This window comes from Scyliorhinus canicula, chromosome 7 (assembly GCF_902713615.1).
Source record: "Scyliorhinus canicula chromosome 7, sScyCan1.1, whole genome shotgun sequence".
Lineage (NCBI taxonomy): Eukaryota > Metazoa > Chordata > Chondrichthyes > Carcharhiniformes > Scyliorhinidae > Scyliorhinus > Scyliorhinus canicula.
Window position 1 is genome coordinate 189,922,228 of NC_052152.1, and position 15,856 is coordinate 189,938,083.

At 50.1% G+C, this 15,856-nt stretch overlaps 1 protein-coding gene across 6 annotated transcripts in view; it reads right to left on the reverse strand.

The window, feature by feature from the left end:
• Positions 1–15,856, reverse strand: part of osbpl2b (oxysterol binding protein-like 2b) — a 132,603-nt gene that overhangs the window by 47,352 nt on the left and 69,395 nt on the right. For all 6 annotated transcript variants that reach the window (XM_038803524.1, XM_038803528.1, XM_038803522.1 and 3 more), the window contains 4 exons: positions 13,077–13,152; positions 10,114–10,248; positions 3,110–3,207; positions 2,149–2,331 (listed from right to left, as the gene is read on the reverse strand). In XM_038803524.1, the coding sequence (XP_038659452.1) occupies positions 2,149–2,331; positions 3,110–3,207; positions 10,114–10,248; positions 13,077–13,152 (492 nt within the window). The remainder of the gene's footprint in view (positions 1–2,148; positions 2,332–3,109; positions 3,208–10,113; positions 10,249–13,076; positions 13,153–15,856) is intronic.

Genomic DNA, 15,856 nt, shown 5'->3' on the forward strand with positions numbered 1-15,856 from the left:
ATAGGATGGGAATAGAGGGATACGGACCCAGGAAGTGTAGAAGATTGTAGTGTAGTCGGGCAGCATGGTCGGCACGGGCTTGGAGGGCCGAAGGGCCTGTTCCTGTGCTGTACTTTTCTTTGTTCTTGACACCAAATCGCAATTCTCCATCACCTCGACAGTGGTGTCAATGCGGTCTGGAACGCATGTACAGTAAACGTTTGTATATTATTAAAAGCCTTATCCAGTATTCGGCAGGGTCGCCGCAATACTTCACCTTCGATGGGCAGAATTCCCGATGGCGCGGTTCACTTGTGCTTTTAGAAATTGTGAAACCACCGACGTGGCTGCTGAGGGAGAGAGAAGGCATACGGAAAGTGTCCACCTTTGCCACAGTTTGCTGACAGTTGTGTCGCTGGCCGGGGGGAGTAGCGGTTTTTGGGCTGTGGTCGGGGTGGACAGGCACAGAACACCATTGTTGCAGCCAGAAAGGCAGCCATGCAGCTGCACATGCCGTTGAGAGACCACTGTGAACTTAGGGCCATGGGTTGTATAGGTGTCTCCCCCGGACCAGCCCCCACTAGGTTCCCTCTTACCCCAGCTGACCATCAGCTGTATGGGCGTGCTCCAGCGCAACCAGTGCCATCTTGTTGGTTGGGATAACTGTGAGGGGATTGTAATGTGTATATGCGGCTGCAGCTTGTCAGCATCCCGAGTGTCAATCACAGACCCGGCGAATCCTGCACCGTTTTTCATTGAAATCGATTGGTTTCCACTTGGCGCCAATGCTAGCCCCTATACAGTCGCTGAATCAATCCAGGTTCAGCGCCAGTTGTGCTGTCGTGAAAGTCCACGAATCCTGCCCCAGTGCCAACACTTAGTCTCATGAACGGAGAATCCAGCCCCCTGTAGTTTGTTTCATCATATTCTCTCCCTCATCATCCAAGGAACCCTGGCTTTGATTCCCCTATCATTTTGCCCTTGTTGGAATTATCCAGTCTGTTCCTGAAACCTCCTGCTTAAAGATTACTAATTGTTCCATTACAGATTTTTCAGTCATTCTTTGGTTCACTTTTACCCTGACCAGATCCTTTCTCGTCCCATTAAAGTTAGCTCTTTTCAATTTAAAGTTCTACTTTAGAATGTTTCTTGCTCTTCTCCATTTCTAATCCATATGCTCCCCATACGCTCTTAGTCCACTTGTTCCATCTCATTCCCAGCAATGTCTTCTTCCTGAGAAAGATTGAACAGGCTGGCACTGTATTTTCTAAAGGGAAGGCAGTGGGGGTGGCCTCAAAGAGGCCTTTAAGGTTATGAAAGTGTTCGATTATGGTTGATGTAAAAGGTGTTATGAAAGTGTTCAATTATGGTAGATGAAAAGGTGTTTCCATTTACTGGCCAGCCACAAATACTGTCCATAAATATTCACTAATAAATTCAACCTAATATTTTCTTTTAACCCAGCGTGGTAAGAATGTGGAATGCACTACCGAAAGAAGTAACTAATGCCATAATGCCAATAGCATAAATGCATTTAAGGGGAAGCTAGATAAACATAAGAGGGAATGTTGATGGTGTTAAAAGAGCAAAAGTGGACTAATGTGGAGCATAACAATCAACACGGACCTGTTTGACTGAAGACCTGCTTCTGTGTAATAACATGCAAGCAGACGTATTAGGAGAAGTAGGCCACTTGCCCTCAATACAATCTAAAACATAAAAAAATGTAAAAATATTGAAAGAAGTTTACAAGACTTTGTTGTAAACTAACAGCATTCAACCGGGGACTTGATGAATTCCTGTTGAGGAAATAAATAGATCCATGCTAGTAAGGAATCTGATGGGAGGTTTGAAGATAGTATAGATGGGCCAGAGGTCTTCTCTTTCCCAAAGTATATGTAATTATGATATTACAGAACAGTAATTTTTCCAAACATAAGCTGCAATTTTAACCTATTCATTGTAACAAAAGATTTAATAGGGTGATTTTAGCAACAAAAAAAAATAAAAATGCCTTCAGCAGTATGCTCATTTAGAATTTTCGGGTAATCCTTATGAAATGTTAATGCAAATGATGTTACTTGTTAAGTGTTAAATATATTTTATTCAATTATTCAAAATTGGGATTGGGGTGAAGCTTTCCTTTCTCAAAAATATAAACATACTTACTTATTAAGTTCTAGTGTGATCGTTCCTCGTGGTTCTGCTTCTACGCTCTTACCCCAAAATTTAAGCTTTGGATAGATCGAGCCATGGAAAACAAAATCCTTATTAATGCTTTCTGAGTAAAATGCACTGATCGGTGGGTGATGGCTAACCTGTTCAGATATAAGCCTAAATCCCAGGTCATCCCTGCCAAAACAAAACAAAACCATTAAATCAAAACAATCCTGCTCACACTAGAAAAAATAAAGTCTAATTCTGGAAGTTTCCAAATGGTTTAAATTCAGCATATCTATAATGGCAAATAGGTCACAAGACATCCAAAGATCCCTTCAAATTAAATTACTTTTCAGGTACTGTCATTCTGATTAGCAAATTGCTAGTTTAGAGTAATTCAAAAATAAAAATGATTGGGTCACCTTATCTTACGCTCAAATAAATTTCCAATCTCATCCAAATTTAATTCCTTTCTACAAAAACAGTAATTGCTAAAAGGGAGTTGGGCAGATTCATCTGTAGCATAAAAGGGCCAAGTTATTTATCATTTTGGCACTTAATAGAAACATGCTGTGCTCTGTCCAACAAGATCAAATGAATGGGGGAAGCAAGAAAATTACAGCAAAAACACGCTCAAGAGCATATTCCATTAACATCAAAGACCGAAAGTTACAAATGAAATAACTGAGTTCAGCAGGAAATGTTAATCCTGATGGTAAAAATCAATAATTTTGAACCCCACCCACCCCCGAAAATATTTACTATTGGCATTTCTGACATTATTTCAAAAGGGCACGGAACATCAATCAACCCTCATTAAAACAGCTTCTTATAATTGGGTCCTGGATCTATAAATTTACCACATTGATTTCTTTGAGAGATGTGTAATTGGTACATTTCTGGAACTGCTACCAATGTAACTTGTACAAATAGAGGTTATTTATGTGAAATCTTGCAATTTGTACATCACCTTCTAAGTTCATAGGTTTCACCAAGTAGTGGGTTGAATGGCTTTCCGGTCCTTTCCCACTGTGATGCTACGGCAGAAACTGCAAATGCGGCGACAGTCTGTGACAGTAACAAAGAATGATAAAAACAGGAATGCTTTGATCTTTGAAGCAGTACTTATGAAAATTTCAAACTGTTCATTTAAAACCATTAGTATTTGAAGAGTTAAAATAGAAAGTTTTCCAAATGCCACCAACCCAAGGTTGCAATGGGGGTCAGTTAAATCAACAAGAACAATTTCCCTGCATTTCACATCTATTTAATATTTAAAGAAGCATCAGATATCACTTTAATTTATCTGACATCTGTTTTGAATATTAAATGCCACAAATTCAGCAACTTTATTTAGACTCCAAATTGGTAGCACTTACTTAAAGATCTTGATCTATGACTTCCGGTTGCGGCTATGCGGAGCTAAGCCGCACGTTCGGCAACTCCCGCCAGGAACGGACTTTTGGGCTCTTTTTAGGGCCCCCAGCGGTACATATTCGACGATTCCCGACGTGGGAAGGAGTCAGCAGCAGTTCCCCATCGGTATATGGCCTGGACCAGGAGTGGGGCGAGCAAGATAGCGGTGGCAGCGCCAAAGAAAAAGCGAGGGAAGAAGCACAAGAAGCCAGCGGTGACCTAGAGACATGGAGGCAGTGGGCGCAGGAGCAGCAGGAGACTCTCCAGCGCTGCTTTCGAGAGCTCAAAGCGGAGCTGCTAGAGCTGTTGAAGGCTTCAATCGACAAGCTGCTGGAGACGCAGACAGCCCAGGGGGTGGCAATCCGGGAGATCCGACAGCAGGCCTCTGAAAGAGAGGATGAGGCCTCAGCCCTCGCGGTAAAGGTGGAGATGCATGAGGCGTTCCATAAAAAGTGGCAGGAGCGGTTCGAGGAGATGGAGAACCGGTCGAGGCGGAAAGATTTGCGGATCCTGGGCCTCCCGGAGGGACTGGAGGGGTCAGACCTGGGAGCCTACGTGGTCGTCCTGTTGAATTCGCTGATGGGAGCTAGGTCCTCCCAGGGGCCCCTGGAGCTGGAGGGGGCCCACAGAATACTGGCAAGGAGGCCCAAGCCGAATGAGCCGCCACGGACGGTGCTGGTGCAGTTCCACCGGTTCATTGACCGGGAGTGTGTGCTCTGGTGGGCCAAGAAGGAGCGGAGTAGCAGGTGGGAGAACGCGGTGGTGTGGATCTACCAGGACTGGAGTGCGGAGGTGGCTAAGCGGAGGGCCGGGTACAACCAGACGAAAGCGGTGCTACATAGGAAAGGAGTGAAGTTTGGCATGTTGCAGCCGGCGTGTTTGTGGGTCACCTACAAGGACCGACACTTTTACTTCGAGTCCCCGGAGGAGGCGTGGGCCTTTGTGCAGGCCGAGAAGTTGGACTCAAACTGAGGGTTGGGTGCGGGGGTCTGTATGTAATTGTGCTATTTTTCTGAGGGGGGCTTTCTGTTTAATGCTGGTTCTGTGTTGTTTTCAGGGCGGGTGGGGCACTGTCTTTTTGCGTGGGTTCGGTGGATGGGCTCGAGGCGGGGGGTAGACTTGCAGTGTGGGGAGCTGATGGTGGGAAGGGGGCTGGGGTCCCGCGAGGGGCTTGGGCCGACACTGGGAGCTGCCTTAGAGGAGGCTGCTGGAATGGCCAGGGAGGAGCTGGAGTATGCAGGGGGGGTCGAGATGGGGGTTTGCCGCCGTGGGGAACGGGCCGAGCGGGGGGCGCTGGCCAGTGGAGGGCAGGGGAAGGGTTATGGCTAGTCGGCGGGGGAGGGGGGGGCAGGGTGCCCCCTGATCCGGCTGATAACTTGGAATGTGAGGGGACTGAATGGGCCGGTCAAACGGGCCCGTGTGTTCACGCACCTGAAGGCGGACATGGCCATGCTTCAGGAGACGCACCTGAAGGTGGCGGACCAGGTTAGACTGAGGAAGGGATGGGTAGGCCAAATGTTTCATTCAGGGCTGGATGCAAAAAATCGGGGGGTGGCAATCCTGGTGGGAAAGAGAATGTCGTTTGAGGCGTCAAATGTGGTGGCGGACAGCCGCAGGAGGTATGTGATGGTGAGTGGCAAGCTGCAGGGGGAGCGGGTGGTGCTGGTGAACGTATACGCCCCGAACTGGGACGATGCAGGTTTTATGCGGCGCATGTTGGGCCGCATTCCAGATTTGGAGACCGGGGGGGGGATCCCCCATTGGATCGATCCAGGTCCAGGACGGGTAGGAGGACAGCGGCGGCTAAGGTGTTGAGGGGATTTATGGATCAGATGAGAAGATGGGAGGGGTGGATCCTTGGAGGTTTGCGAGGCCGAGGGCCAGGGAGTTTTCATTCTTCTCCCATGTGCATAAGGCCTATTCCCGGATCGACTTTTGTATTATAAGCAGGGGGCTGATTTTGAGGGTGGAGGATGCCGAATATTCAGCGATAGTCATTTCGGATCATGCCCCGCACTGGGTGGACCTCGAGCTGGGGGAGGAGAGAGACCAGCGCCCGCTCTGGCACTTGGAGGTGGGGCTGCTGGCAGACGAGGAGGTGGGCGGGCGGGTTTGAGGTTGTATCGAGAGGTGCCTGGAGGCCAATGATAGAACATAGAACATAGAACAGTACAGCACAGAACAGGCCCTTCGGCCCTCAATGTTGTGCCGAGCAATGATCACCCTACTTAAACCCACGTAACCCGTATACCCGTAACCCAACAATCCCCCCATTAACCTTACACTACGGGCAATTTAGCATGGCCAATCCACCTAACCCGCACATCTTTGGACTGTGGGAGGAAACCGGAGCACCCGGAGGAAACCCACGCACACACGGGGAGGACGTGCAAACTCCACACAGACAGTGACCCAGCCGGGAATCGAACCTGGGACCCTGGAGCTGTGAAGCATTGATGCTAACCACCATGCTACCGTGAGGCCCCCCTGATAATGGGGAGATCTGAGTGGGGACGGTCTGGGAGGCACTGAAGGCGGCGATTAGAGGGGAGTTGATCTCCATCCGAGCCCATAGGGAGAGGAGAGAGCAGAGAGCAGAGAGAGAGGGAGAGGCTGGTGGGGAGTTGGTGAGGGTGGATAGGAGATACGCGGAGGCTCTAGAGGAGGGATTGTTGGGGGAGTGACGTAGTCTTCAGGCCAAATTCGACTTGCTGACCACCAGAAAGGCGGAAGCTCAGTGGAGGAAGGCACAGGGAGCAGTGTATGAATATGGGGAGAAGGCGAGTAGGATGCTGGTGCATCAGCTCCGTAAGCGGGATGCGGCCAGGGAGATATCAATGGGGTCTTCAGGGCCTGAAGGCCTTTTTTAGGAGGGTCAACAGGAGTAGTACGGGATTTGTATGGGTGCATGGGACTCAGAGGGTTAGAAGGGTGTTTTTGGAGCGGGGCAGGGATGGGGGGGGCTGGCGCTGCCCAACCTCTGTGGGTATTATTGGGCTGCCAACGCAGCGATGGTGCGTAAGTGGGTAATGGACGGGGTAGGGGCAGCATGGAAGAGGATGGAGATGGCGTCCTGTGTGGACACGAGCCTGGAGGCGCTGGTAACGGCGCCGTAGCCGCTCCCTCCAACGAGGTATACCACGAGCCCGGTGGTGGCGGCTACCCTCAAAATTTGGGGGCAATGGAGACGGCACTGGGGGAGGTGGGGGCCTCGATGGGGTCCCCGATACGGGGGAGCCACCAGTTTGTACCAGGGAGAATCGATGGCGGGTTCCTGAATTGGCACAGGGCAGGTGTTAGGAGGTTGAGGGACCCGTTTGTAGACAGGAAGTTTGCGAGCCTGGGTGAGTTAGAGGGGAAATACGGGCTCCCCCCGGGGAACATTTTTAGGTATATGCAGATAAGGGCGTTTGTCAGGCGGCAGGTGGCGGGGTTCCCTCTGTTGCCCCCACGCGGGGTCCAGGACAGGGTGCTCTCGGGGGTGTGGGTTGGAGGGGGGAGGATTTCGGACATGTACCAAGTGATGCAGAAAGTAGACAAGGCCTCGGTGGAGGAGCTGAAGGGTAAATGGGAAGAGGAGCTGGGTGAGGAAATTGAGGAGGGGACGTGGGCGGATGCTCTGGAAAGAGTGAACTCCTCCTCTTCTTGTGCGAGGCTTAGCCTCATACAGTTCAAGGTGCTACATAGGGCTCACATGACCGGGACGAGGGTGAGTAGGTTCTTTGGGGGCAAAGACAGGTGTACTAGGTGCTCGGGGAGCCCAGCAAACCATGCCCATATGTTCGGGGCATGGTGAGCGCTGGGGGAATTTTGAAAGGGCGTAGCAAGGACGGTGTCGAGGGTGGTAGGATCCAGGGTCAAGCCAGGCTGGGGACTCACAATTTTTGGGGTTGCGGTGGAGCCGGGAGTGCAGCGTGGAGGCCTGGATCAATGATATGGCGGGGCTCATCAAATTGGAGAGGGTAAAATTTGCCCTGAGGGGATCAGTTCAGGGGTTTTTCAGGCGGTGGCAGCCTTTCCTAGATTTCCTGGCGGAACGGTAGGAAAAAAGGCCAGCAGCAGCCCGGGGGGGTGTCGTTTCGGTGGGTTGGTTTGAAGGGACGTATACATGTGTTCCTTGTCTATGACGGGTGTTAATCTATTTTTTCTTTCTTGTATTTACCCGGGGGGGGGGGGGGGGTTGTTGTTTTTTGTTTTTATTAGCTGTTCATATTATTTTCTGTTATTGATTATTTTGTTAAAATCTGATTTAAAATTATTTTTTAAAAAAAGATCTTGATCTATGAACCAAATCAAATTACAAAACCAAAGTACATAGATTTTAGTATTGCTAACAAGAGAGACATTTTCTGTCAAAGCTTTTCATCTTGTGCTCATCAGGACATTCACAAGAATACAATGCAAGGGAAATCTACACATTTACACCGTATGAGAAGAGAGCGGTGATTGGATGAGGCATTGCCATTGCCACGGAGAAGGTACCAGTTGATGCCTGTCACAGTTCACTGCCAAGCATTATTTGAAATTTAAACCAGGCAGCTTGACACTGATTGGTCAAGGCATTGCCCTGAGGAATGAACTACACAAATGTGCCGTAGTGCGAGCCTGATGAAGGTAGCCATTTTGCAACAGAAGGCGGACCCCCCTACCAGGCTTCCTCAAACCTGCCTTCAATAGTCAATATAAGCATTGGGATTCTTACAGATCCACATGGATCACCTTATTGGCAACCTTGTAAATAGGGCCGTTTCTCATCATTTTCGCACCAAGCTTGATGCTGAAATAGGGAGCAAAGTCATCCTGCGGGCAATGGCTATCCTCATCAAATCATTTTGTGTTGTATATTGCGCAAACTCATAAATGGGCCTATAGATGTCACTTTTGCCCCTGAAAAGGTCCCAGTCTATCTTAGATTGCCAAGAAGGGCACGGTGTTTAAAATTTGAGCAACAGATGAAGCTAGCCGTTTTGTGCTGTTACTATGAAGTAGCAACATGAGTGGTATTGGCCACTAACAGGATGCTGCTGATAAGTCAAAAGGACTTTCTGCCTATTCATATGGTATTTGAATTTCAGTGCGAGTACCATGCTAGGTATGTAGACATACGTCCCAAAGACTAGCGGATTGTATCAAACAGCACATCCCTTCCACGTCCCTTCGCAATGAACAAGGCACATACCATACTCAACCAACCAGTGATTGCAAAACAGAGAGTGTCCAATATTAGATGTGTTTTCATGTTTGGACATTTGCTAAATAATACTTACTGTGCTAAGAATGACACTGACAAACAATTTAAGATTCAAGTCGGGTTCAAAGTGTGGTGCATTTGCATGTACTGGAAGCTACAGACATTAATACACAGGGCCCTATTCTTTGCAAACAGAAAAACCGTCTACACACATTCTGCCTGTTTTAGCTATAAAAAAGTGACAGTTAAATCACTGGTTCATTCCTCAGGTCAATGCCTTGACCAGAGTCAAGCTCCAGGCTGAGATTTTAAACAATGCTTGGCGGTTAATCATCAGCCACCACCAACTGTTGTATTCTCCATGACAACGCCTCAACCAGAGTCCACTTTCCAACCAATCAGCACTCTCTTCTCATACAGTATAAATTTGTTGACTCCCTTGCATTGTACTGAAAGAATCAAAGAATTCCTGCAGTGCAGGAAGCCACCCATCAAATCTGCACCAACGCTTCAAAAGAACACTCTACTAGGCCCACTCCCCCACCCTATCCCTGTAACCCCATGCATTGATTATGGCCAATCCACCTAACCTGCACATCTTTTGACTGTGGGAGGAAATGGGAGCATCTGGAGGAAATCTACACACACATGGGGAGAATGTTCAAACTCCAGAGTCACTCAAGGCTGGAATCAAACCTGGGTTCCTGGCACTATGATGCAGCAGTGCTAACCACTTTGCCATTGTCTTGCGAAAATCACAGAATTTACAGTGCAGAAGGAGGCCATTCAGCCCATCGAGTCTGCACCGGCTCTTGGAAAGAGCACCCCACCCAAGGTCAGCAACTCCACCCTATCCCCAGAGCCCAGTAACCCCACCCAATACTAAGGGCAATTTTGGACACTAAGGGCAATTTATCAAGGCCAATCCACCTAACCTGCACATCTTTGGACTGTGGGAGGAAACCGGAGCACCCGGAGGAAACCCATGCATACACGGGGAGGATGTGCAGACTCCGCACAGACAGTGACCCAAGCCGGAATCGAACCTGGGACCCTGGAGCTGTGAACCGATTGTGCTACCGTACTGCCCTGATGAGTACAGGACGTAAAGCTTTGCCAAAAAAATATTTTCAGTAATATTCAAGTTCTGTACTACCAAACGACTATAAAACGTATTTTAGGTCAAATTTCTAACATCTGATACTACGACCGGTAGGTTCACCAATAAGTCACTGACTTCACCATTGAACTGCACACTTGACACAGCATTATTTCGATTATCAACCATGGAGACTGCAAAAAGCAAAGCTCAATAAACCTGAAGCCTGAAGATATTTTCAGCTGGAAACTGTCTCGAGCATTCTCACCTGCAATCTCTCTATCGAATCAGAAAGCATAGAAGCCTTGTGAATGAGGTACGTGTGTTCCATGTATTCTGTAATTCGTTGCAGAAAGCTCAAAGGCTCATTGAATATAATGGGCATAGTAATTTTTGACAACTCCTAAGGAACAAAACATGAAGTCATTGTTAATTGTCAATTTTCATATTAGACGTAATTGGCTGAATTTTTCCACTCCTGAAGTGACATGCTTGGAGTGGGAGGGACTGGGGAAATAGCGGGGAACAGCACTGGCACACACCCCAGCTGCCAGGGAACATTCCCAGGCCCAGGCCGGTAATCAATTTACATAATTAAGGCCTCATTAAGGGGCAAGTTTGCTGGTGTAATACTGCAGGGATGGCACAAGCGGATGGTAACATTTAAAGCAGGAGGTTCCTTTCTTCAGAAGGGGCAGTGGGCAGGAAAAGCTGCCCCATTAAGCTAACTGTGAGGGATCTCCCCTCAAGGGCATAGAGCCTAATAGCACCCACCTCCCTCGCTGATTAATATATTTTATTTTAACCTCCTCCAAGGATGCCGCCCAGTCCCCTGCCTGCCTCCGTAGCATGCACATCTTTTGGTGGGGATGCTAAAACTCTACACCTGCTAACCCTCTCATAGAGCCAGGAGCATTGGAAACACAGTCCACCATTTATACTATGACGGCAAGGTCGGAGCCAGCCAATTAGGATGCCACTTTAGGATTATGCCAGTCTTGCCAGCTCAGAACGCCAATTAGGACATTGGGGTCCTAAAGCCTTTCCCAGAAAATCCTGCTCAACTAATTAATTTTCAGAGTAGTACTGTTTTCCTGAAGATAAAAATATATGTTTTTTTTAAGAAGAATCAATACATAAAACACAAAAACAAAATTTCTCTTTACTGTCCTGTCTTTGGGTTTAGTTAATTTCTTATCCTTATTTCCAAATAGCATCAAATTGCACTTTTAACTTAGAAAAACACAGAAGAGTAAACAAACAAAATTGACACTGAAATAAAATGGTAACAAAATATTGGTCAAGAATTTGGTTTTAAGAATTGTCTTAAAAGAGGATAGAGGGCTGGAGAAATTTAGGGATAGAGGGTGAGATTCTCTGGCCTCCTTGCAGCATGTTTCTCGGCAACAGGAGGCAGCTCGCTGTTGGCCAGCAGCGGGATCGTCAGGCCCTGCCGCTGTCAATGGGATTTTGTATTGAATCCACCCATGCCACCGGGAAACCTGGGGCATGGGTGCGCCGTTGGCGGGACCAGAGGATCCCACTGGTGTGAACAGCCGGAACATCTCACCCAGAGTTTAGCACATACATAGCTGCATGACGACACAGTTAAGGGAATGAAGGGCAAGTCAAGGCCAGAATTAAGAGGCAGGAGGACTGAAAGAGATTGCAAAGACAAGGAGAGGTGAACATGAAGTTGAGAAATTTAAGTTGTAAGCCTGAAAGCTGATGTAGGTAAAAGAACACTGGGGTGATGGGCGAGGGACCAGCACAGGTCAGAATATGAGCAGCAGAGTTTTGGATGACCTGATGTATAAGAGGGTGAAAGACGGAAGACCAGTCAGCAGTGTTGGAATAGACAAGGCCTGGTGGAGACAAAACAGAATGGAGACATTCGTCAGGATGGGGCAGACACTGTCCACAGCTCGCATGCCAGGTTCCCGCATGCTTGGGACCATACATGGTATGCACCATCGGGAACTCAGCCCATCGGGGGCAGAGCAGCGCGGGTGGGCCGGCCGATGATATGCCAACACCATTGAAATGGCACACGGTGCGTGTTACAATGATGATGCTGGTTTTGGGGGAGGGGGGAGCATGGCGGACCGGCGTCACACCGGTGCCGGCACCGATTCCGGCATCAGAATCCATTCTCTGCCCGATCGCCGATCATGATTTTGGCATCAGGCTACGGAGAATCCAGCCCTATGGGCGGAATTCTCCGCTCCCGTGAAAAATCGGGAAGGCCGTCGTGAACTCGGCCAAGTTTCACGACGGCCTCGGAGGCCACTCCTCTCACCTTATTCACCCCACCCGGGGGGCTAGGAGCGGCCCTCCATAACTCTCGGCCGCCGGGCCTTGTCGCTTGCGTCAAGGCGGCGCGCAGAGAATGACGTGGCCGGCGCGCCTAAGTGACGTCAGCCACGCATGCGCAGGTTGGTCGGCTCCAACCCGTGCATGCGCGGCTGACGTCACGACGGCTGATGGCTCAAACCCGCGCATGCGCGGTTGCCGTCTTCCCCTCCGCTGCCCCGCAAGACGTGGCTGCTTGATCTTGCGGGGTGGCAGAGGGGAAAGAGTGCGTCCCTTTGAGACACTGGCCCGACAATCGGTGGGCACCGATCGCGGGCCAGTCCCCTCCCGAGCACGGCCGTGGTGCCCACTCCCCTCTCCGCCCCCCACAAGCTTCAAACCAGCTTTTGCCGCCATGTTCACGACGGCAGCGACCAGGTGTGGTTGCCGCCGTCGTGAACCGGTCGCGAACGGCAAGCCGCTCGGCCCATTCGGGCCAGAGAATCGCCAATCGGCGTGAAAAACGGTGAGCGCCGATTCTTCCGAGCAGGGGGTGGGAGAATCGCGAGGGGGCCAGGGGGGGTGTGTCGTGAGTCGCCCGGCCCTCCCGCGGTTCTCCCACCCGGCGTGGGGAGCGGAGAATTGCGTCCTATGTCTTTGGTTCTTCCAATATTCAACAGAAGGAAATCATGGCATGCCCAGGACGTTGGACAATTTAGTGATACAGACACTCAACTGGAGAGTGAAGGGGTTGGAAGTGGACAATGTGACCAAATATTGGAAGATTGTTAAAATGTATAACAGGTTCCTTCAACTACAAATCCCAAATATACATCAACAACAATCAGGAATAATTTTAACGTTAGAAATATCATTATCGTTAAAACATTCAGCAAGTCTCTAAAGTTGATTTAAATTAGGCAACCAATATGTACTCACCAATCCAATGCACTTTTTTAAAATGCTCCACAAACTTAATTGATTTCTACTAAACATTGGAGCTGGTAAAGCAGTTCTGTAAAAAAAAAAGAAATGTAACTGTAGCAGATGCAGAATTTCAGGACTCAAAAGGATCAAAACATTTTACAGTCAAGATAACTTACTGCAATACTTTTCGGCATTATTAATTTCACAAATAAAAGCAGTTGATAAAAATGTCTTGTCAGGAGTAAATATTATGACTTCCGGTTGCGGCTATGACCAGCTAAGTCGCACATTTGGCAGCTCCTGCGACAAAGGTGTTTAAGGGCCGATTGGAGGGCCCCGACGGTACTGTAAAGACGAATCCCGGTGGGGGAAGGCTCCCTGAGGAGAGTGAGACCAACTTTATGGTCGGTACTCGGAGTGGGGCGACAAAAAAAGCAGCAGCAGCTCCCCGAAAAAAGCGGGGGAAGAGGACCAAAATGGCGGCCGGTGGCGCGCTAGAAGATTGGAGAAAATGGGCGGAGGAGCAGCAGGCCGCTCTCCTCCGGTGTTTTACGGAGCTGAAAGTGGAACTCTTAGAGTCCATGAACGCGACGACCACAAGGCTGATGGGGGCCCAGGCGACCCAAGAGGCGTCGATAAGAGAGCTGCAGCAGGAGATGGCGGTGAGGGAGGAGGAAGCCACGGTCCTCGTGGGAAAGGTGGAGGTGCACGAGGCACTCCACCTGAAATGGCAGAGCCGCTTTGAGGAGCTGGACACTCGAATGAGGCGGAAGAACTTGAGAATCCTGGGCCTAGCGGAAGGCCTGGAGGGGCCTGATCTCCCGAAATATGTAGCGGAGATGCTGAGCTCCCTGATGGGAGAGGGGGCCGGTCCATCGCCCCTGGAGCTGGAAGAAGCATATCGGGTCATGGCTAGGCGGCCTAGGGCGAACGAGCCCCCGAGGGCGGTGCTGGTGCGATTCCAGCGTTTCTGTGATCGGGAGAAAGTGCTGAGGTGGGCCAAGAGGGAGAAAAGCAGCAAATGGGAGAATTCGACGGTGCGGATATATCAGGACTGGAGTGCGGAGGTGGCAAAGCGGCGGGCCCGGTTTAACCGGACGAAGGCGGTGCTGCACGCAAAGAGGATCAAGTTCGGAATGCTGCAGCCAGCGCGTTTGTGGGTCACCTACAAGGACCAGCACCATTACTTTGAGACCCCAGAGGAGGCATGGACTTTTGTTCGGGAGGAAAAGCTGGACCTGAACTAGAACTTGGGAACGCCGGCGGTCGAGGCCGCCCGAGTACCCTTGACTGATCAAGTGGCCCATGTGTTTCTTAGGCCAGGTCGGAACTTGGTTAAAGTTGATGGATCGTTTGGTTTCTTTGAAACTTGTGTTATGGGGGGTTTCTTTGTTCCTTTTTGCGTGTCTCTTCCCGTTGCCAACTTCCCTTAATTATTGTTGTCGTAGGGGGGGGTGTTTTTTTTTTTTTTTTACTGCTTTTTGATCTGTTCTTTAAGGGTTATGGTTACTGTTCTGTTCGATGGAGGGTGATGGTTAAATACGTTATTATTGGGTAGTTATTTAGTTATGCAGGCATAGTTATGTATTTATGTATTTATTTGAGATTTGTTATTTATATTGTTATATTGTTAAGTTGGGGAGGCGGGACGGGGGGGGTGCAAGTTGGTTATGCGTGTTTTCTTTTTCTCTTTTTTCTTCCTCTCGTTTTAAGGGGGCTTTTTTATGGGCTTGGATGGGGACGGGGGTGGAATTGAAGATGGCGGGGTAGGGTGTGGCCGGGCGAAAGCGCGGGCTTTCCCCTGTTTCCCGCGCGCGGGACGGAGGAAGGGGGAGGAGAGAAGAGTGGGGTGTGGCCAGCAATGGCGGTTTTTCCCGCGCTGAAGCGGGGTCAGAGAGGGATGGCAAGGGGGGGGGAGGCCCCTCCCCCCCCACATCGGGAGGAGTCGGAGTGTGGCAGGGGCAGCCGGGTCAGCGAAAACCAGCTGACTCTCGGGAGTACGATGGTGGATACACCGCGGCTAGGAGGGGTCCTAGCCAGGGGGGGGGGGGGGGGGGGAAGGGGGGTTAGGGGGGGATACCGGGTTGCTGCTGGAAAGGCCGAGGACGGGAAGGGAAGAACGGGAGGAGAGAGGGGGAGGGGCCATCGCCATGGGGAACGGGTCAGAAGGGGAGGGTCGACCCGGGGCGAACAGGGGACAGGACATGGCTAACAGACAGGGGAAAGGGACGGGTCGCTCCGCGACCCGGTTGATTACTTGGAACGTGAGGGGGCTGAATGGGCCGGTCAAGAGATCAAGGGTTTTTTCACACCTAAAGGGACTGCAGGCGGATGTGGCAATGTTGCAGGAGACTCACTTGAGAGTAGTAGACCAGGTACGCCTGAGAAGGGGGTGGGTGGGACAGGTGTTCCACTCAGGCTTGGACGCTAAGAACCGGGGGGTGGCGATTTTGGTGGGAAAGAGGGTGTCGTTCGTGGCGGCGCAGGTGGTAGCAGATAAGGAGGGTAGGTACGTGATGGTGAAGGGTAGGCTGCAGGGAGAGAATGTGGTGCTGGTGAATGTGTATGCCCCGAATTGGGATGACGCGGGTTTTATGAGGCGCCTGTTGGGCCTCATTCCGGGTCTGGAGGCAGGGGGCCTGATCATGGGGGGGGACTTCAATACAGTGCTCGACCCTGGGCTGGACAGATCGAGTTCCAGGACGAATAGGAGGCCGGCAGCGGCAGAGGTGCTAAGGGGGTTCATGGAGCAGATGGGGGGGGTAGACCCTTGGAGATTTGGCAGGCCAAGG